Source organism: Hemiscyllium ocellatum, chromosome 11 (genome assembly GCF_020745735.1).
Source record: "Hemiscyllium ocellatum isolate sHemOce1 chromosome 11, sHemOce1.pat.X.cur, whole genome shotgun sequence".
In the NCBI taxonomy this organism is placed as follows: domain Eukaryota; kingdom Metazoa; phylum Chordata; class Chondrichthyes; order Orectolobiformes; family Hemiscylliidae; genus Hemiscyllium; species Hemiscyllium ocellatum.
The window spans coordinates 24,837,327-24,859,488 of NC_083411.1; the positions used below are offsets into that span (position 1 = coordinate 24,837,327).

General features: G+C 39.0%; 1 protein-coding gene across 5 annotated transcripts in view; it reads right to left on the reverse strand.

The window, feature by feature from the left end:
- atrx (ATRX chromatin remodeler) overlaps positions 1–22,162 on the reverse strand; it is a 230,120-nt gene that overhangs the window by 57,502 nt on the left and 150,456 nt on the right. For 4 of the 5 annotated variants that reach the window (XM_060832473.1, XM_060832472.1, XM_060832474.1 and 1 more), the window contains 5 exons: positions 19,397–19,524; positions 13,852–13,940; positions 12,138–12,304; positions 11,530–11,683; positions 8,889–8,989 (listed from right to left, as the gene is read on the reverse strand). In XM_060832473.1, coding sequence (XP_060688456.1) covers positions 8,889–8,989; positions 11,530–11,683; positions 12,138–12,304; positions 13,852–13,940; positions 19,397–19,524 — 639 coding nt within the window. The remainder of the gene's footprint in view (positions 1–8,888; positions 8,990–11,529; positions 11,684–12,137; positions 12,305–13,851; positions 13,941–19,396; positions 19,525–22,162) is intronic. The other variant, XM_060832471.1, reaches the window with a different exon arrangement.

Here is a 22,162-nt window from a genome sequence, read left to right on the forward strand (position 1 = left end):
GCCAAGCTTCTGGACATCAAAAGCAGCCTGTATAGGAAGGAAGCAAGTAGGAGTGATAGTGAGGGGATGCACTAGTTGTTAGGGGAACAGTCAGGTATTTCTGAGGCCACAGAAAAAAGGTGGCTTGTGACAAGAAAAAAAAGAAAGATGGGGGAAGGCAGATTTTATCAAAGTAATACAGAATCTGGCCACAATAGACTGGCAACAGCTATTTCAGGGTAAATGCACAACAGAACAGTAGGAGGATATAAAAAGAAATTGGGAAAGAGTACAGGTCCAACTGTTCCTTTTAGGGTGAAATGTAGCAGCAACAAGCCCAGCAAACCTGTATATCTAGGAATATTCAGAACTGTATAAAAAGGAAATGAGAGGCAGATAATAAGTACAGAGGGAAGAAATTCAAGAAGGCCCTAGTGGAGTACAGCATGTGCACGAAGGGACTAAAGAAAGCAATTAGAGAGCAAAGAAAGGGCATAAAAAAAACACTGGCAGGCAAGACTGAGGACAACCCTAATTATATAAACATGCAATTCACTGGAAAGAATAACCACGGAAAGAGTAGCACCCATTAAGGACTGAGGAGGAAATGGGGACATGGAACCGGAGGAACTGTAGAGTATTAATTAAGTCCTTCACATCTGTCTTCAGTAGGAGGTGGAGGAGTAGGTAGGTACAGAATTCAGGAAGGTAGACTGAGGTTCTTGAGCAGGTCGATACTGGAAGTGAGAAGATATTAGAGATTTTGCAGACTTAAAAGCTGTCAAATCCCCTGGTCCGGATGAGTTGTATCTCAGACTGTTGTGAGAGATGAGAGAGAGTATCAGACATGTCCTGACCCAATTTTTTTAACTCTTCCCTGGCCACAGCAGAGGTGCCAGCGGACTGGATGACCGCAAACGTGATCCACTTTTCAAATCGGGTGGTAGAGATAAACCAGGAAATAAAAAGGTCAGGGAGTCTCACATCAGTTATGGAGAAACTGTTGGGAGAAAATTTTAAAGGGAGTATTAATCCTCATTTAGAAAGATAAGGTTTAATCAGGGGTAGTTATAATGACATTGTCAGAGGGAGATCATGGGCACGGTGGCACAGTGGTTAGCACTGCTGCCTCACAGTGCCAGAGACCTGGGTTCAATTCCAGCCTCAGGCGACCTACTGCGAGAAGTTTGCACATTCTCCCTGTGTCTGCATGGGTTTCCTCCGAGTACTCCGGTGTCCTCCCACAGTCCAAAAATGTGCAGGTTAGGCGAATTGGCCATGCTAAATTGCCCATAGTGTTAGGCGAAAGGGTAAATGTAGGAGAATGGGTCTGGGTGGGTTATGCTTCGGCGGGTCGGTGTGGACTTTTTAGGCCGAAGGGCCTGTTTCCACACTAAGTAATCTAATCTAAAATGTGGCTGAATTCTTCTAGCACGTAGACAAGGGTTGTGCACATGATGGGAGTTTATATGGATTTCAACAGATATAAGAGAAGTTCTTAACTCAGCAACTGCAAGAATAAGATTAAGCTTATAACAATACGGTTTACCGAATAGTCTCATTTCTTGCATCAGTTTTCATTTGATGTTAGATACCAAATGGCCTAGTCAAATTAATAGCCTGTATGCACAAATAACTGAACTATCCCTATTATAGCCCTAACTGAAAATTCCCAGAATGGGCACAGACGATGGAATTATCCTTCATAATGCAGGCTGTAGTCAGGCCAGAGTAGGAATTGTTTCTCTGTGCCTAATTAGCTTGACATTGGATGCCCAAAATAGAAAACATTTCTTCACAGCCAAAAGTCAATCACTTAAATGCATGTAAAAATGAAAAAAGTAAACAAGCTTTTATTTTCAAACCTTTCCTCAACCATAATCCTTGCATTTCATTAGTATTACTCTAAGTAGTTCTGAACCACAACCTCCTCTTCGTTGCTTTTAGATAATTCGACAACTCACTTCAGACTAATTTCACACTTAATTCAGCCAAGAATTTGATTTTTTGCATGCTCCTACAGCTGCTGTTTTATCCATCCACATAACAGAACAAAAAAAAGGAACAGAAGTAGGCCATTCAGCCCTTTAAGCTTGCTCCACCATTTAATATGATCATGGCTGATCTGACATTTCTGACATCCACTTTCCTGCATTTTCTCCATAACGCCTGATTCCCCTACTGATCAACAATCTAATCCAACTTCAAATATACACAAGAACTCTGCCCACAGAGCTCTCTGTGGCAAGGAGTTCCAAAGATTAACAACCCTCAAGAAGAAATTCCTCATCTCAGTCTTAAATTGCTGCCTCTTAAGTCTGAGACAATGCCCTCTGGTCCTAGACTCTCCCATGAGAGAAACAAGAAAGAATTTGCCACGTTTGAATGAGATCACCTCTCATTCTTCTAAATTCCAATGAATAGAGTCTCAACCTATTTAATCTATGCTCATTAGACACATTTTCCATACCCGGGATCATCCTTGTGAACCTTCTTGGAATTTTCTCAAATGAAATATCTTTGAATAACTAAAGGGACAAAAACTGCCCACAGTATTATAATAAAACAAAGAACTGCAGATGTTGGAGATCTGAAAAACAGAAAATTCCTTGAGAAACTTAGCAGGTCTGGCAGCATCTTTGGGCAGAAAGCAGAGTTGAGGTTTCGAGTCCAGGAGTCAGGGGGAAAGAAACAGGGAGAAGTGAGGTGAGACGGAGGGGCAAGTCAATCCAGTTTCAAAAGCAAGTAACAAGTCAGAGAATAAAGGAAAAGTCAGGAATCCTACTTCATGTACATCAGGGAATGACAAATCTGTAAGTGTATTAATTAAACCGAAGGAAAGAAATAATGAACATGTGAAGAAAGCATTAGCACTGAAGGACAGGTTACACTGCTTGGCCCAAATAAAGGAACAGAACGGTATAAATTAAATGAACTGCAAGGACAAAATCAAATTGGAGATAACGACATTGTAGCCTTTACTAAGTCTCGACTGCAGGATGATCAGTACTGGGATTTAACTAAACCAGGTTATAAGGTTACAGGATAGATAAGGAAAGTGGCACAGGAGGTGAAGTAGTCTGACTGATTAGAAACAAAATTAATTCAATGGTAAGGGAAGATGTAATGAGAGGGAAGAATTCAGTGCAGACCATTTGGGTGGAACTGAGGAACAGTAAAGGATATAAAACTGCAGAAAGTATTACGTACAAGACCCCTAGTAGCAGCTCTGAAGTGCTAGATTGAATAAATGAAAAACTCAGGCAAATGTGTAGCAAAGTCAGATAGTATCAGTGGGGAATTTTAATTTAGCAGTTAAAAATGAAAAGGATGAATCGGTTGCTAGAGTTTTAGATTTAGGTAAGACAGACACCCAACTGAGTAAATTTGCTCATAGGTAAACCTATTTGGCACAGTGGTTAGCACTGCTGCCTCACAGCATCAGAGACCCGGGTTCAGTTCCTGCCTCAGGCGACTGACTGTGTGGAGTTTTTGCACGTTCTTCCCGTGTCTGTGTGGGTTTCCTCCGGGTGCTCCAGTTTCCTCCCACAGTCCAAAGATGTGCGGGTCAGGTGAATTGGCCATGCTAAATTGCCCGTAGTGTTAGGTAAGGGGTAAATGTAGGGGTATGGGTGGGTTGCGCTTCGGCGGGTCGGTGTGGACTTGTTGGGCCGAAGGGCCTGTTTCCACACTGTAAGTAATCTAAACTAATCTAAAAAACCAACTGAAGAACAGTGAAGATGTTTAAACATTTAACAGTTTATACTCCAAGAAGGAAAATCTCTGATTCACAGTAAAAACAAATTGGACAAGAAAGAGAAAAAGGGATAGTTTAAAACTACAAGGACATAGAAAAATGGAAAGAAATGGCACAGATCCTGTTGAATGGAGAAGATAGAAAGACCAAAGGGCCATAAAGTAGCTTATAAGAAATACTGAAAGGAACTTTGGAAAGAATGTGCCTAGGAAAGTGGGTGGGCAGAAGCAATTTTGGCCCACTAAAGACAGTCCCCACTGGCTATGGGGAAATAGCTGATATGGTGAATAATTACTTGGACTCAGTATTTAAAAGTAGAAAAGCTCGTTGAAAGCCCTGGAGGAAATTAGTAGTGGATCAGGAACAGGGGCTGAATCAAATTAACACAAGCAAAATGTCAGTAATGAGGAAATTAATGGAATTGAAGGGTGACAAACCAGTTTCTATCCAAGGGCATTAGACACCCTAACTATAATCTTTCAGAATTTTCTAGACACAAGAGTTGATCCCCTGGACTGGAAAACTGCATGTGTCAGTCTTCTATTGAAGATGGCCAGAAGAGAAACTCCAGGGAATTAGGGTCAATTTAGCTAGCTTTAGCTGCGGGGATAATTGTTGAAGTCGATAATCAGGGATGGTTTAACTGAAGACCTTGAAAATTTCTGGCTAATCAGGGAGAGCCAACATGGATTTGTAACAGCTAGGTCATTCCTGACAGACCACACAGAAGTTTTTGAAGAGGTAACTAACGTAGTGGACTAGGAAATGCCTATGGATGTTGTTCATATGGCTTTCAGCAAGGCATTTGATAGAAGTCCCACATAACAGACGGCTAACTAACGTAGAAGTCCACGAAATTGACAGCAAATTACTGACATGACTGGGAATGAGTGGCAGGTGACAAAGTAGGGATAATGGGTAGGTACTTAAATTAGCAGGTGACCAGTGATGTCACAGAGGGATGAGTTAGGGTCTGAATTATTCACATTATACAAAGTTATTTTTCCAAATTTGCTGATGACACAAAATTAGGTAGAATTGCACCAATGTAGATAAGAGCATAAAATTACAAATTGACATTGGTAGACTTAGTGCATGAGCAAAACTGCTGCAGATGTAGAAAATGTCAGCAAATAAGAGGCTATCCATTTTGGATCAAAAAAGGATGGTAAAGTACAGTGGATGTCAAAAGAAACTAGGAATTCAGGTGCATGGATCTTTAAAATATCTCGAATGTGCAGAAAGTAATCATGACGACTAACAGAATGCTGAGCTTTATATTTAGAGGACTGCACTAGAAGAATGCAGATGTTATTGCTATGGTTATACAAAAGCCTGGTTAGACCTCACATTGAGTACTGTGAACAAATATGACCACCACACCTGAGGAAGGATACAGTGGCCTTCGATGGAGTATAACAGACTCATAAGAATGATACTTGGACTTCAGAGATTAAGTTATAAAGAGAGTTTAGATCAATTAGGAAGCTCACTCTAGAATTTGAAAGGTCAAGGGGTGATCTGATAAAAGTATTCAAGATATTAATAAGAAAAGTCAGGGTTTATAAAAGATAAACTATTTCCAAGGTTGGGGATTCCACAACTAGAGAGGCATAGTCCGAGAATTAGAGCCAGGTCATTCAGGAGGGATACTCGGAGGCACTTCGACACACTAAGAGTGGTAGATGTTTGGAAGTCTCTTCCACAAACGGCAATGGATGCAGAATCAGTTGTTGGCTTTAAATCTGAGACAGATAAATTTTTGTTAAGCAAAAATTTAAGGGATATAGAGCAAAGGCAGATATCTGGATTTAGGCTATAGGTTAGCCACGATCTCAGTGAGCAGTGGAACTGGCTCAAGGGACTGAATGGTCTACTCTCGTTCCTATAACTTCTAAATGCTGCTACTAAAATTCAAAGAACTCAACACAAACTATTACCTTAATTAGAAAATTGGGGGTCACAAGAAGTAGAGATAATGGGTAAGTACTAAGTGGAAGTATGTAACGAATGGTGCTTCACTGACATCGGTGTTCAGATATCAACTAGTTACCATATTTATCACAGCTCAGATGATGGAATAAAAAAAAAAGTCCAAATTTGATGACGACAAGGATAAGTGGTATTGTAAACCAGTCTTGATATAACCGTAAAGCTACACAGATGAAAATAGACAAAGGTGGCAAATAAATTCCATCTTAGGCAGTTAGAATTTTATGCATGTTGGACATAAAAAAAGGAGAGAAGACTTGATGAAAAGCTAGAAATGTGGAAGGTCCAAAAATACTTGAAGGTCCACATGTTTATGTGCCAAAGGCATGTGGAGTTATGCCACAAATCAGCCATGACTTCATCATATAGCGGGACAGGCTCAAGGGGCTGCATAACCTACTTCTATTCCTATGTTTTTAACAGCCACAAAACAAATCAATCAAGTTAACTGAATGCTAGCTTTGTATCTTAACATTAGACAAGGAAGTAAAAGTCATACTTCTATTATGCAAAGTTCTGGATAGATCATACTCAGTGACCCAATTTTGGGAGGAGTACCTCAGGCTAGTAATGGTTGGTCTTGGTGGGAGTATAGTGTACACTTACAGGATGGTTAAGACTAAATAACAGAAGACATTATAAAAACTGAGTTCACATTCTTTGGAGTTCACAATTTCAGGGAGAATTTGAAACTGTCAAAAGATTACGAAAAATTGATTATGTAATTGGGAAGAAATTAATTCCCCAGTTTCATTATCTAGAATGTAGCACTGTCTAAAACTTGAAACTAGAAGGGTGGCAGAAATTTGGAAATCTTTTCCACTGGTACTTCTTTTTGTAGAGCAAAGTTTTATTTAAACCTAGTGGTTTTGTTCAAAACCTGAAGAGATATGGGCTGAAGATATGTGGAGTTCAATCAGAGTTCGCTGACTAGTAGTTGAGAGTGTGGTGCTGGAAAAGCACAACAGGAATTCCTGATGAAGGGCTTATGCCTGACCTGCTGTGCTTTTCCAGTAACACACTCTGGACTCTCATCTCCAGCATCTGCAGTCCTCACTTTCTCTTCTTTGACTAGTGAACAAACTCAAGGGATTTAATCACCAATCCTATTTTTACGGTGCTAGGCAAGGCAGATCATAGTTTATACAAACAAACTGTGGACGAGTCTAAGAAGCATTATCCAATCAAGTTTCACCAAAGCCTTACAAATGTTAATGTCAGTAATGGACAAAGTCTGGCTTGATAATCATTTTTTAAATACAAAATTGTTTTTCTCTGAAAACAAACAAACAATGTTGCAGATTTGATTTTAACAATAAAATAAAAATTGAAAAATAAAATAGAACAAATCAATTTATAACAACTGAAATTTTGAAAGAGCAAAAATACGATCCTGATACCACTTTTCAGAATCAAATACTAGACAGACTTCACCTCTCTATCAGAAGTTTAACTTAACAGTTTCTTTCAATTCCCAGTCATGAGAGCTTGGTAGCCTTTTCCTGGATTCATACACAACTAAGTTTAAACTTGCTCAGTTTCGAATAACCCCTTCAGGGCTCTAACCAAACAGCTCTAGTTTGAAAATTTCAAACTAAAATCTTTACACTGAGGTAGCCTGTTTGGAAGGAACTCCTTTTTTTCCAAAATCTACTTTGTACATCTAACTTAAAATTAGAATTTTTATGAACTGAAAACAAAAGCTTTCCAAATTGTTCTTAGCTCAAGCAAAAACTAAATCCTGTTACTTCGAAACAGTAAGCATTTGAGCATTAAATTTGCTTAGTCTGTCCATTCATAAATCTCTCCATTCATAAATCTCTCCCACAATGGAAACAAATTCCCATCACTACCACAAGGAGACAGACAGACAGACAGACAGACAGACAGACAGACACACACACACACACACACACACACACACACATATTAGTTTATTAAAAGGAAGTCATGGCTTCAAAACTCCAGACAGTTATTCATTAAATCCCCCCGAATACAAACGGAAGTCCATATGACACCCAGTCAAAATCCAGAATAAATTTATATAATGGAACATTACAGTGCAGTACAGGCCCTTTGGCCCTCAATGTTGTGCCAATGAAACAATCCGAAACCCATCTAAACTACACTATTCCATTCTTCTCCACATGCCTATCCAATTACCATTTAAATGCCCTTAAAGTTGGCGAGTCTACTATTGTTGCAGGCACTGCATTCCACACCCATACTACTCCGAGTAAAGAAACTACCTCCGACATCCGTCCTACACTTATCACCCTCAATTTAAAACTATGTCCCCTTGCGCTAGCCATCACCATCAAAGGAAAAAGACTCTCATTGTTCACCCTATCTAACCCCAATTATCTTGTATGTCTCAATCAAGTCACCTCTCAACTTTCTTCTCTCTAATGAAACCAGCCTCAAGTCCCTCAGCCTTTTCTCGTAATTAAACTGCACACCTCACATTACTGTAACTAATGCTGAAATTTGCCCATTCCGTCATATTTAAATGGAAGCTCTCAAGCAAAAGAAGAAAATATCATGATTTGGAGATGCCGGTGTTGGACTGAAGCGTACAAAGTTAAAAGTCACAACACCAGGTTATAGTCCAACAACCACCTGATGAAGGAGTATCACTCCGAAACCTAGTGCTTCCAATTAAACCTGTTGGACAATAACCTGGTATTGTGTAAGAAAATATCAAATCTCTAGGTTAAAAGCTAGTGCTTAAGGTCAGGTGAAGGTTGTCATTGTCTTATCAGGTCGTAGGACTGCACTCTTAGTAGAGAGGGAAGGGCAAATGATGGTGGCTTAACCCAAGGATCACAACATCTTAGGCAAGGGAGTGGGTGAGAAGGAGAATCTTTCATGTCATGAGCAGAAACACAACAAACAAGAAAGTATAAAACATGAACCAAAGTGGATGTCAAATAAAATACTGAAGCACTGACACATGAAAGTTTAACTCAACACAATTGCCCAGGAAGTACATCTTCAATATCAGTCCTAAATATAATCATGTGTCTTATTCTAAAGAAATAAAATTTCTCGATTAATTGTCTAATTCCACAATTCTGAATACAAAATTCAAGCCAGCCCAAAGGATTACATGCATTGCATCTAAACTCTAATTCAAGTGAACAATGAATTTAAAATTTACCTTTATAAATCTCAGATTTATCTTCTGACTTCTCTTTGTTTGCCATCTCCAGAAAGTCTTCAATTAAATCCAATGATATAAGGGATTGGCTGAATACAAGTCTGAAATTGGAAACACGTATGTTATGAAACTCAGTTAAATAGGAAGTTGTGACTGTATACCATTTTTTGAGGGTACAGTATAGATGGGAACAGAAGAAAGGAAAGCTTTAGCACAGTCTGATTTGAGTAATGTTATGGAAACCTGCCGGTAATGCTGCTTTCCTGCTCTATTTAACTGAGTAGGTTTGGTACCTTAGGCAAACAATGTTGTATCAAGCAATATATTATAACCTTTACTGCCACCAATAACTCATCTGTCATGACTGCTTTTAAAATCATTTCAAATAAACATGACTTGAATTTCAATTTAGACAATTAGTCATAGAGGTATACAGCATGGAAACAGACCCTTTGGTCCAACTCGTCCATGCTGACCAGATATCCTAAACTAATCTAGCCCCAATATTTGGCCAGTAACTCTAGCTTACTCAGTCTCTCAAATAGCTCAAACCTTCCATTTCCGGCAACATCTTTTCTGAACCCTCTCAAGTTTAATAACATCTTCCCTGTAACAGGGAGACCAGGATTGAATGCAGTATTCTATAAGTGGCCTAAACAATTCCTGTACAGCCACAACACGACAAGCACAGTTCCTATATTCAATGCACTGCACAATGAAGGCAAGCGTGCCAGACGCCTTCACCACCACCCTGGCTCCCTACAACTCCAAGGCTCCCTACAACTTTCAAGGAATTATGTACCTGCAGCCTTAGGTTCCTTTGCTGAGCAACACTCCTCAGGGCCCTACCATTAATAATATAAGCCATGCCCTGGTTTGCCATACCAAAATAGTCAAAACATTAGACAAGGCAATCTGTATAATAGCTGCAATTTTACAAAGAACTCAATCTATAAATGTGCATTCAATGAACCCACAGGGAAAAGCAGTATGATCTGCAACCCTAAAAGCCGGGCCTAATAAATTGCAACTAAATTGATTCAAAAGATTGGAAACTGCACAACTTAATCTTATGGCTAGGGACCTGAGGTTCAGGACAGACTGTCACTTGAGCATTGTTGCTGCTGCCTGAGAACATGTTCTGACAAAGTGTTCACCAGCTCATGAGGTATAGTGTCACATCATCCCAAAATAATCCATCTTGGGACGTCAGATGCTAAAATTAATAGTCATCTGGTTTCTCTTAGATTATATGGAACAGCCATCAATGACCTTCATTACTTTAAAAGGTAGTTAAGACATTTCCATCACCAGCTCAAAGAATGGAAACTGAGGGCCATCGTACTACATTTTTAATGAATTCAGTAGGTACAAAAATGTACAGAAAATCCAGATGCACTTGGAAGACAGTAAACTGTTGTACATCTTGAAACTTGCAAAGGACTCAAAAGGTTTAATTATTGAGCTCACATTAAACCAATATGCAAAAATATAAATGTCATCATTCTGTTGAAATAAAATGCCCAAGTAAGACACTGAACAGAACTATTCCATACATCTTTCCATTCCTGACATTTTCAGAAAAATAGTTGACCTAATGAAGCAGACTACAAATTTTAGGTCCTTATTCTAATTGATTCTAATCTGTTAAATATTGCTGCATGATATTAGACCTATCCCATATACATTTACATTGAAATATATCCTCTTTTACGGTCCCCCAGTATCCCAAATGGATATTGGGAGCGCAGTTAGAAATGCGAATTTCTGTAGGTATACACTGGACATTTTCCATTAACCTTGATGTAAATACAGTATTAAAGCAATTTTCACTCTTTTTTCGATGTTTTTGCAATTGTAGTTAAATCCTTAGATACACCCATCCCCATTGCATCAAGTTGTTTGTTTGGCAATTTAACTTTTTCGACACAGAAATTCCTAACAAATTAACGTATACAAGGTAATGTTAGAAGTAACCCTGATTAATGCAGTCTGAATTGTTAAGGATTAACTTAACTCTTTCCCAACTAAATGCACCAAAAATTTAGGAAGTGTTCAAAGTTAACATGGGTTATAAGAAATTTCAGAGCTGAAGTGCAGTGGCATTAAAACAAATTGCAATTAATTGATGCTCTTCTCAAAAGCAACTCAAGGCAGGCAAGATGGCAGTGCCGACATGGTAGGTAGCGATCGGGCTTGTGAGCTCGTTCATTTCAGCCAGTCGCATTTTTTCTCTCTCTATCCCTTTTCATTCTCTTTCTTTCCCCTCATCTTCTGATGTCAAGGGGAAGCCTTGTGGGAGGCATCAGTTGCAGCAGTGGCAGTACCTGGAGTGGGGACTCATGGCAGCAAGATTGCTGCAGTGGAGGCCAGAGCAGGGAGGACTGCGGTATGCCTGAAATGTGGACTCTTGGCTGGGTTAACATTCCTGTATCCAGAGCAGGGACTGCTTGAGACCCCACAGAAGGCCCTGGACATGTGGGGGTTTGAAAACCCTTTGTACAGAAGATGAGTTCTATTTATGTAATTTCATTTTGTTTTGTAATTCAAAATGGCACTTATCACTATCTTTCTAGATATATGCGACAATTAATAACTCCAAAACCTCTCCTTAAACCAAGAAACAAAAATGTCAACTCACACTTTTTCTGCAATTGCTTCACACATGTATAGAATTTCAAACAAAAGGGCCATTTTCCCAGAATGTTGCAATATTTCTGCATCAGCATCTGTGATGAACTCTTTGTACCAATCTGCAGCTGGGCTACCTGGATTGGAACCAGTAGAAGGTTTTGCTGTCAGGAATGAGACAGGGGAGGGGGGGGGGGGGGGGGGGGGGGGGAAGAAACATCAGACATCGCATGGAACGGCATTAATACTGTACAAGTCATGAAACAGTACATTTATAATTACATACATTTTATTCATAACTACAACATTAACCACACTTCTGGTTAGGAAACAGATCATTACATTGCAGCTGTGGGGAATGCTCAAGTTGCAGCTCGTTTTAGGAATATCAGTTTAAAAAAAAGGAATACAGAATGACTATAATCAGCCAGTTCTGTGGCAGTTAAAAATAAACCACATTAAAGCAACTGTAATAACATAAATGCACTAAAAGGTGTTATGCATTAAACGTAATGCCCTTTGCAAAATGTTCACGGTTTGACATTCATGTGGATTATTCAAAAATGCAAATAGAAAAATATGAACTTAAACAAGCCCAATAAAGAATTAAATTTCTACCATCATCTGCTTTTGCAGCACTAGAGTCTGCAGGTTTCTCTTCTGTACTTCCTTCTCCTCCACCACGCGATCTTGAATTCCAAACTTTGATAACCTCCACATCATTGTCACTGCCACTCTCCTTTGAGCTGCTTTCATCTTTCTTTCCACGCTTTTTTCTCTTTTTACTAAAATTAATAGAAGTTTAGCATGTAATTTTTCTCAATGTTGCAATTACTTCCTGCAACTGTTCCACTCTGTTGACAATATCTCATGTAAGCAGCCTATTCTAAGCCACCAGTGGCAATACAAAAATGTAAATTAAGCTGACATTAGTTATTTTATTGCCCAACAGTTTAAAAAAACAAAAAAGGAAATGAATGATTTAATGTCAAATCTTACCAATAGTCTTATAATTTGAGAGACAATTAATAAATCAAATCAAATTTAAACTAACGTATTTATTTAAAAAGCCATTTGGAGTATGATTGTTCCATTCATGCAGATGGTTGCGAAATTATAATAGCATTCTATTCCATCAGTGAACCACATTAGCTCCCAACACTAATGTCACAATGTGGAATGAAAGAGTACAATTCGTAAGAAAAGCCCATTCACCACTTTGTGGCAGGGAGGAACGTGCTAGAATCAATTCCTGCAATGAAGATTCATCCATTCTGATGAAGTTTTTATCCAGCACTTAAGACAATTTACATGAATGCTAATTCAAAAGGGAAAGCCAACAATTTTACCAATACATTCACAAAGATCTCAACAGAAACTCTCAGCATGGTTAGAATATGGAACTTGCTACCACAATATTGATTTGAAGTGTATAGTGTACAGGATTCTGAAAGGGGGAAAACGGATAAGCAAAGGCTCTTCATAGTTGGCCTTTTGCCCACACCTCCCCCCTTCTCATCCTGGCCAGCTCTCTCTAATGCAAAGGGAAAATTATACACTGTAAACTTTTGACTTGAAAAGGTGATTTCACAAAATGCAAATTTAATATTCAATTATTCACAGTTCAATATTTCAGGACTAGAATAACTCCAGGAATAACATGGAAATAAAGCTCTAATAAAATTTAATAATGACTTACAGAAGCACAAAGAGCACCTAAACATTGCCCATTGCCCCAACTGACTTTCAAAGAGGCTGGAAACAAACAAGTGGAGTAAAAACAAATTGCTGGAGAAACTCAGCAGATCAGACAGCATCTGTGGGAAGAAAAGTGTTAATGTTTCAAGTCCAGTGACTCTTCACAGACATTGCTGAGTTTCTGCTTTTGTTTCAGATCTCCAGTTTCCAGTTTTTGTTTCATTAATGCAAACAAGTGGATTGTTTTTCCCAACATATTACTAGTTGCCTCACAATTGATATAAACAAATCTCCCAACTCAAAACCACACTGTTCCAAGACTGTCCATAAAAGTAATGAAAAAAGGATTGAAATGTCAAATCTGCATTCAGCTGATGAATGAAAACATACCATTCTTGGTGTTTCAATCACATATATCCTCAGCCTCATTTGTTATATGAGGGGGTTGAATGTTAGAATTACAACAGTAGATGATGGAAGGAGACAGAGTTATGTTGCACTCCAACATTATGAAGTAGTAAATCGTTGGTAAACGATTTTCCATATATTTATGTACAAGAAACAACTTTTATGTCCTTACACAATACATTATAATCCATTCTTTAAGCCAACATAGTAAAAAAAGGACAAAAACCTTTTCTCATCTTCAGAGGAAAGACTCATTGAAGTTTCGTCTGAGTCTGATGCAATGAATTCATCCATACTATCCTCATCAAAGTATCCCTAAAATGGAGAGAGATTAATAATCTACTGTTGCACATGACATTCATTTTGCTTCAAGTTATCATTACTAAAGTGTAATGCAAATAAATATAGCCATTGCATGACTTTCCAATCAACTTCAACAGGGCATGGACAATGCATCTTCCCAAGGACTGCAAACGGCCAAAAAGTGACAGGTCACCACCACCACCTCCTCCTCCAGGCAATTAGGATGGATGATAAATGCTGGTCTAGCTAATGACACATTTATCTCTTGAATGAGTAAAACTTTTTTCGCTTTGTATAATAAAGGCTGTCGGGAGAAACCTGGAAAATATAGACCTATGAGTTTGACATCAATGATGGGTAAGTTGTTGGAGGTGATTCTGAAAGACAGGATTTACATTTATTTGGAGGGCAAGGACTGGTTAGGGATAGCCAGCATGGCCTTGTGAAAGGAAAATCGTGACTCACAAAGTTGATTGAATTTTGAATGTGGTAACCAAAAAGATTGAAAGCAAATTGGTAGACATTGTTTATTTGGACTTTAGGAAAGTCTTTGACAAGGTTCTGCATGGCAGACTAATTATGAAAGTCCGGTCACACTGCATTCAAAGTGAACTTATCAACTGGATATATAATTGGTCTAATGGCAAGAGACAGAATGATGGTAGAAGTTGCTTTTCAGAGTGGAGGTCTTTCATCAATAATGTTTCACAGGGATAGGTTCTAGGTCCTCTTTTGTTTATCATTTACATAAATCATTTGGAAGAGAATACAGTGAAACCTTGATTATCCGAACGTGATGAGCGGGCATTATTTCGTTTGGTTAATCGATTAAATGCCTTTACTTGGGGGCTCAGAGATTTTAAAGTCTGCTCCCAGTTCAGGAGACTGCAGCAGCACACAGCGTGTCAGACCCTGCCCCCAACTCTATCCAACACCTCCCCCCCCGCCCCCTCTCCAGGGCAACCGGACTGTACACTAACAACAAGACTGCTGCTGCAGTCGTCTTTGTGGGGTAAGTCTCCAAATAGCGTGCGCCCACACACAAACATCGTTTTGACAGGATCCACCTTTGCCCTGTGTGCGTGTGTGGGGAGTGGAAGGGCGTGGTTTAAGGTACACCCCCAGGGAGACAGAGAGAGAGAGAGTGTGAGAGAGAGTGTGAGAGAGAGTGTGAGAGAGAGTGTGAGAGAGAGTGTGAGAGAGAGTGTGAGAGAGAGTGTGAGAGAGAGAGAGAGAGAGAGAGAGAGAGAGAGAGAGAGAGAGAGAGTGAGAGTGTGTGTGTGTGTGTGTGTGTGTGTGTGTGTGTGTGTGTGTGTGTGTGTGTGTGTGTGTGTGAGAGAGAGAGAGAGAGAGAGAGAGAGAGAGAGAGAGAGAGAGAGAGAGAGAGAGAGAGAGAGAGAGAGAGAGAGAGAGAGAGAGAGAGAGAGAGAGAGAGAGAGAGAGAGAGAGAGAGAGAGAGAGAGAGAGTGAGAGTGTGTGTGTGTGTGTGTGGTGGAGAGAGGAGAGAGAGAGAGATTTGGTGACGGTGCTTGTTTAACCACTGTAAACAAAAGACACGCTCACTGCTGGAATCACGTCTTTGATGTAAAATTTCCATCAGGACTGAGATCTCTTTCGGATAATCCGATTTTCAGATAATTGGTATTTGGATAATCGAGGTTCTTCTGTAGGAGGGCATGGTTAGTAAGTTTCTGGATGTCACCAAAATTGGTGGCATAGTGGGCAATAAAGAAGGTTACCTAAGATTACAAAGAGACCTTGATCAATTGGGCAATAGGCTGAGGACTAACACACGGAGTTTAATTTGGATAAATGTGAGGCATTGCATTTTGATAAAACAAACCAGGACAGACCTTACACAATTAATGGCAGGGTACTGGGTAGTGTTGTAGAATGGAGACACTTGTGTGGTGAGGCACATAATTCTTTAAAATTTGCATTTGCTAAGATGGCGTTTGGGGCCTTCTTCACTCAGACCTTTAAGCATAGAGGTTGGGACATCGTGTTGATTTTGTACAGGACACTGGTAAGGTCTCTTCTGCAGTACTATGTGCAGTTTTTGTCACCCTGCTGTAGAAAGGATATTGTTAAACTGAGAAGGGTTCAGAGAAGATTTACCAGAATGGCACGAGGAATGGAGGTTTTGTGTTGTAAAAATAGACCGGAAAGACTGGGACATTTTTCACAAGAGTGAACAATACTGAGGGGTGGTCTCTGAGATTTATAAAATCATGAGGGGCATAGCTAAGGTGAATGACAAGGGACTTTTCTGTGGAGTGGGGAAGGTCAAAATTCAGAGTTTTGTTTAAGGCAAGAGACGCAAGATTTAAAAAGGACAAGGGGGCACTTTAACTGTCAGAGAAAGTAGTGGATGTAAGCACAGTTATGATTTTTAAATGACAGTTGAATAAATTCATGAATAAAAAAGAAGTTTGGAGGGTTATGGGCCGAACACAGGCAGGTGGGCCTAGTTTAGTTCAGGAACATGGTCAGCATGGACTGCTTGGATCGAAGGGTCTGTTTCCATACTGCATGACTCCATGACTATGACTTCTTTAAATCAGAATTAGCGAATAAACCAAAGGTTTCATTATTTAAAAAAAGTAGAAATCAATTTGCATTAAAGGGTTTTTTAAAGAAACAAATATAGCCTATAAATTCCAGAGATGCAACATAATGCTGAAGTTAACAAAGCAACCAATTGCTATTTGGACAAGGAACAGTTTGTAGAAAATTGGTTCTTTCAAAGATAGAATGTCTGGAGAGCAAAACAAAAATCAAATATATTAATCAGATAACCTTGCTATTTTAAATTGGAGAGAATCCAGTCTACTGACTATTCAAGGCAAAGGCCAAGACCAAGAACACTGTCATATATTTTATTCCACTTTACCAAACCTCATTAAATTGAATCTGGATGTTAAGTGCGAAGTTACTTTACATTTACAAGCCTTTTTTTGAGCAGATTTGAATTAGATGGTGAAATTCATATCTCTCAAATGATCCTGAAAGCATGACAGTCACCAGTGAAGAGAGGAGGGGTAGAAATGCAAGAAGTGCCCTTAGAACAAAATTGTTACCTGTACTAGTTATCTCTATCAGGAAAACTACAACTTTTAACAAATCTAATGAACGAACTGGTCTGCTCCAGGGTACAGCTAAATTTTAAAATTGCAGGTGCCAATGAGTGTCAAGCGCTTTTCGACCACAAAACCATACAATACCGGAGCAGAATTAGGCCATTCCTGAAAGATCAGCACCCCATGCCTCTACAATCTCCGTAGCTATCTTCTTCAGAACCCTGGGTATAGTCCATCCCATTCGGGTGATTCACCTACCTTCAGCTTCCCCAGCACTTTCTCCATAATGATGTTCACAACTCTCACCTTTGCCCCGTCACTCTCAAAGGTCTGGTATGCTGCTGGTGTCTTCCATGAAGACTGATGCAAAGTATGTATTTAGTTCCTGTTATTTGTTCCTCATTACTACTTCTGTAGCCTCAATTCCCAGTGGTCCAATGTCCACTTCTGTCTCTCTTACCTTTTATATATCTAAAAAAAACTCTTCCAATCTTCTTTCATATTGCTAAATAGCTTAAACCCTCTCAAACTGCAGGGCGAATTCTATCATATTACGGTAAGTGCCCCCTTGGGGTTCCTTAACCTTAAGCTCCCAAATCAAGTCTGCCTCATAACATCACATCGAGAATGGCCTGTTCCTTAGTGGGCTCTACCAGAAGCTGCTCCAAAAAAAAAATCTCTTAGACATACCACAAATTCCTTTCCTTGGAATCTGCTACCAACTTTATTTAGCAGTCCACCTGCATATTGAAGTCCCCCGTGATTATTGTAATAGTCCCTTGCCTATCACATGAATTATTTTCTGCCCCACATCCTGACCACTGCGAGGAGGCATGTATGTAACTGCCATGAGGGAGAGTTTTTCCTTTCCTATTAAACTGGCATTATCTCCCAGCAGGTAGGAGTTATACTTCAAACTGAAAATAATCCCTCCAACAGACCAAAATTTAACTTTCCATACATGAAATGTTTGTAGTCTTGACAGCAAGTTACATGTTTTTAAAATAGAAACAGAAAACACTGCAAACTGATCGAATCTGTGGGGTGAAGCGTTAACGCTTCAGATCAAATGACCTTTCATCAGAAAAGTTAATCGACTTGAACCTTCAACTTGGTTCCCCTTCACATGAGAATTTCCACATTGGTTTTTACTGTCAATTCAGTTTTGATTATGTTGTGTTCTTCAATTACATGCTTCATTTGATTGAATACTGCTGAATGATGCAAAATTTATTAATCACCAAATGAATTAGAGGTAAAATTAAATAGCCACAAAGGAAAAGTATTTATTCGTTGAGTTTAAATTTTTTCCTGAAAATTTGTGAATAGTTTTATTAAAACAAATTAACTTTCGGCAATAAAGACGTACATTTTTAAAACTCAGTTAAAGGTTTGACTTCTGGCCACTATCTTCAAAGGACACAGCTATAGCCAGACAGGACAATCGATTCACAAGCATAAGGATTTATAGCATTAGAGATAAACATTCAGTCCATCACAGTTAAGAGTCATGATCACTGTACGCCCTTATGAGATCTACAAATGGGTATTGAGAGCAAATATTCAAATTAGTCTGTTCTAAGAACATGGTCAATTTACTAAATGGAGTGGGCTTCCAGTGCAATGATTTTCAAAGTACTGTAAAAGGCTACAAACTCACTTTGCATTTGAAATTCCATAATTTTTTTTAATGGTTTGAGTGATTTCAGCCAAATTTACTTAAAGATAGTCAAAAAATAATAGCATCTCCAGGCCATTCTAAATATCATTGATGGGTTTCTGATGTTACTGTTAAAGTTATGAAACCCAAATGCTAATGAAAGCAGATAACCAACACCTGTATTTTTTCCCCCAACACCACTTTTAAATGTCTGCTGCGATGTAGCATGATTAATTCCATTTAAACCAGAAAGATTCATGCTGGGTTAACTGAAACATATAATCACCAACTGTCTTATGTAATTGATTCGCTCTTTTTAAAACAAACTTCAGCCAAAATGGTTATCCATCAGAATATTTTACATAAAATTGAAATAGTTAATATTCACTTTTCCCCCATTCAAAGGATTAAGGCTTCACTCATTCCTAATTGCCTAAAGAGTTAAAAGTCAACCATAGTGGGTCTATGTCATAGGTAGGCCAGACTTGGTAAAGATGGTGGCTTCCTTCCTCAAAAGGACATTATGTGAACCACTGGAACTTTTCCTGACAAGTGGAAACAGATTCATGGTCATCATTAGGTTCTTAATTCCAGATTTTTATTGAATTCAAATTCCACCATTTGCCATGGCAGGATTTGAACCCGGTTCCCCAGAACATTATCTGGGTCTCTGAATTAACAGTCCAATAATACCACTGGGCCTTTGCCTCCCTATTAATTTACAGTACCTTGTTTTCTTTGCTAATATAGTCCAACTGCAGGCACCAAGGATGGGTCCATATCCTGCTCAGCATCTGGAAATCTTGGAAGAGTCTTGTTCCTGTCTTCCCCCTTCCACCTTCATTAGTCCCCACTCCTGAAAGTAAAAGCTGTAACCTTGAGATTGAGAAATCTGGTACACTCCTTTCAAGAGGCATGAAAGCTAGTTTACCTCAAAATTATTTCAGCTTTAGCAAAAATAACATCCCACTAAGCAGTTAGACAAAGCCTTTTGTAACATGCACATATTAATCTGTTAACTGATCATGGTATTCAAGTACAAAAGATTTTAAAGTAAGACTATTTTCATAAGAAAATCAACAACTCATTCAATAAGAAAAATTTTTAAAATCCTATACTGATCTTGTATCCTACATTTCTGTATCGCAAACTTCAGAATGAGAAAGCTGAGAAGCTAGGTATTACTCCAGAGATTTCAGTACATGACACTTTAGTGTAACACTGAGGGAATGATGCTTTATAAGAGCTGCCATCTTTCAGGTAAGACGAGTGGCTCTTCTAGGCTTCAGAAGGATAGACTTCCCATGTGATTACATGCATGTGCATTTGCCTCCTTAAGCTATGACATTTAATGAGTGTGAATGTGGGAACTCCTGAGGTAGGCAATCTGCATCTCTACCACCTCTAGAGTGGCTTGTCTTAAAAGGACACCTGAACAGTTCACTGAAAAAGCCAAATCGACACATTTGAGTCCCAACTTGAAGAAGGAGTGAGGGCATGCACGTGCTCAAATTAGAGCTGTTTTTAATGACAAAGTTAAAAATCTCACAACACTAGTTTACAGTCCAACAGGTTTATCTGGACTTAAGCTTTCACAGCATTGCTCCTTCATCAGACAACTGGTGAGGCAGGATCATAGGACACAGAATTTATAGTAAAAGATCAAAGTATCACAAGACTGATGCAATGTAATGAACTAACCTAGATTGCTGGCAAGTGTTGCGACCTGCATTTGATTTGGGACAGCACGATGGTTCATTGGTTAGCACTGTTGCCTCACAGCACTAGGATCCCAGGTTCGATTCCAGCCTCTGGCGACTGTCTGTGTGGAGTTTGCACATTGTCCCCATATCTGCATGGGTTTCCTCTGGGTGCTCCAGTTTCCTCCCACAGTCCAAAAATGTGCAGGTCGGGTGAATTAGCCATGCTAAATTGCCCATCGTGTTAGACGCATGAGCCAGAGGGAAATGGGACTAGGTGGGTTACTCTTCGGAGTGTCGGTGCGGACTTGTGGGGCCAAAGGGTCTGTTTCCACACTGTAGGTAATCTAATCTGGTTAATATGTAAATCCCAGAACTTCAAGTCACATTCCCAAAACAACTAAAGGTTTTGTATTAAAAAAAGTGACATCTCAGCTCAGACAATGCAGTAAAGGTGTGAGATTAGAGTCTGTCTGTATTCCAACCTTGAGTCAGGCCGGTTCTATTTCCAAAGAAGGAATTTAGAAAATGTCACATGGATTGACTGCCTACAGATTGCGAATGTTTTGAACAAAATAAAATGATCTGCAAATACAAATCACCCATAGATTTGCGCACGTGCGTGTTGGGAATGGGTGACAACTTGCGTATGAGACAGGGGTCACATGAGTAACAGTGTGATCATGAGTAAGAGTGTTGTGTGCGCATACACACACTCTTACACATGATCATACTCTCACACATACACACACACAACTCTATGGAGTGAATTTGTAGTTCAAAAAGCACACGATCCGCAGGTGTGACATTTTATACATTCCTATTTTGGAAAGAGAACCAGTCTGACTCAAAGTTGCAATACTGACAGAATCTAACCTCACATCTTTAATGCATTGAGCTGAGAAACCACTTTTTAAAATAGAAAACCTTAAGTTATCTTGGAACTGTGACTTGAAAGTAGTTCTGGGATTTACATATTAATGATTCGAAACCTGTAACCCATTCTAAGCAATTAAAGACTGAACAGTAATCTAGGTTTGTTCAATACATCCCATCAGTTCTATGACACATTCATTGCTTACTATAAATTCTTTGCCTATGATCCTGCCCCACAAGCTACTTGATGAAACAGTGCTCTGAAAGCTTGTACTTCCAAATAAACCTGTTGGACTATAATCTAGTATTGAGAGATTTTTAACTTTGTCCACTCCAGTCCAATATCAGCACCCCCACATCATGTCTTTAAGGAGTCATTGTTTGAAATTCAGTTCTTATTCTCTAAATTAAATCATGTTTATTGACAGCAGGGTAGCGACACATGCCCCACTCAGTAAAAATAAATGTTCTCTGCTATATATGCTTGAGCAATTAACGGGAAAAAAAAGAGGATTTCACAGATATTCAGACCGAAGTTGACCCTTTTAAACTCATGTATGTACCAGTGCTAGCTTTTGGATTTGCAATTAATTTAATATCAGCTGTGCTCTTTCACATATTTTACTTTTAGTTTTATCTTCATTGAATACTGTACTTAAAAACAAGTTGGATTTAAGTTATTTTATACTCACTAGTTCAAAAATAATCACCAGTCCTAATGTGTGGAGAGACTTCTTTATTCCTTGTTCTTCTAGTGTTAATTCTTAAATTTGTCTAATTTGTTACCATTTTGCCAATCACGGGAAGCTACCTTGGACTACTTACTTCCTCAAAATGTTTTATAATTTTCAAAATTAAATGCCATTACATTTCCATGCCATGACTTTTTTAAATTTGTGCACAGTAACGACTCAGAAA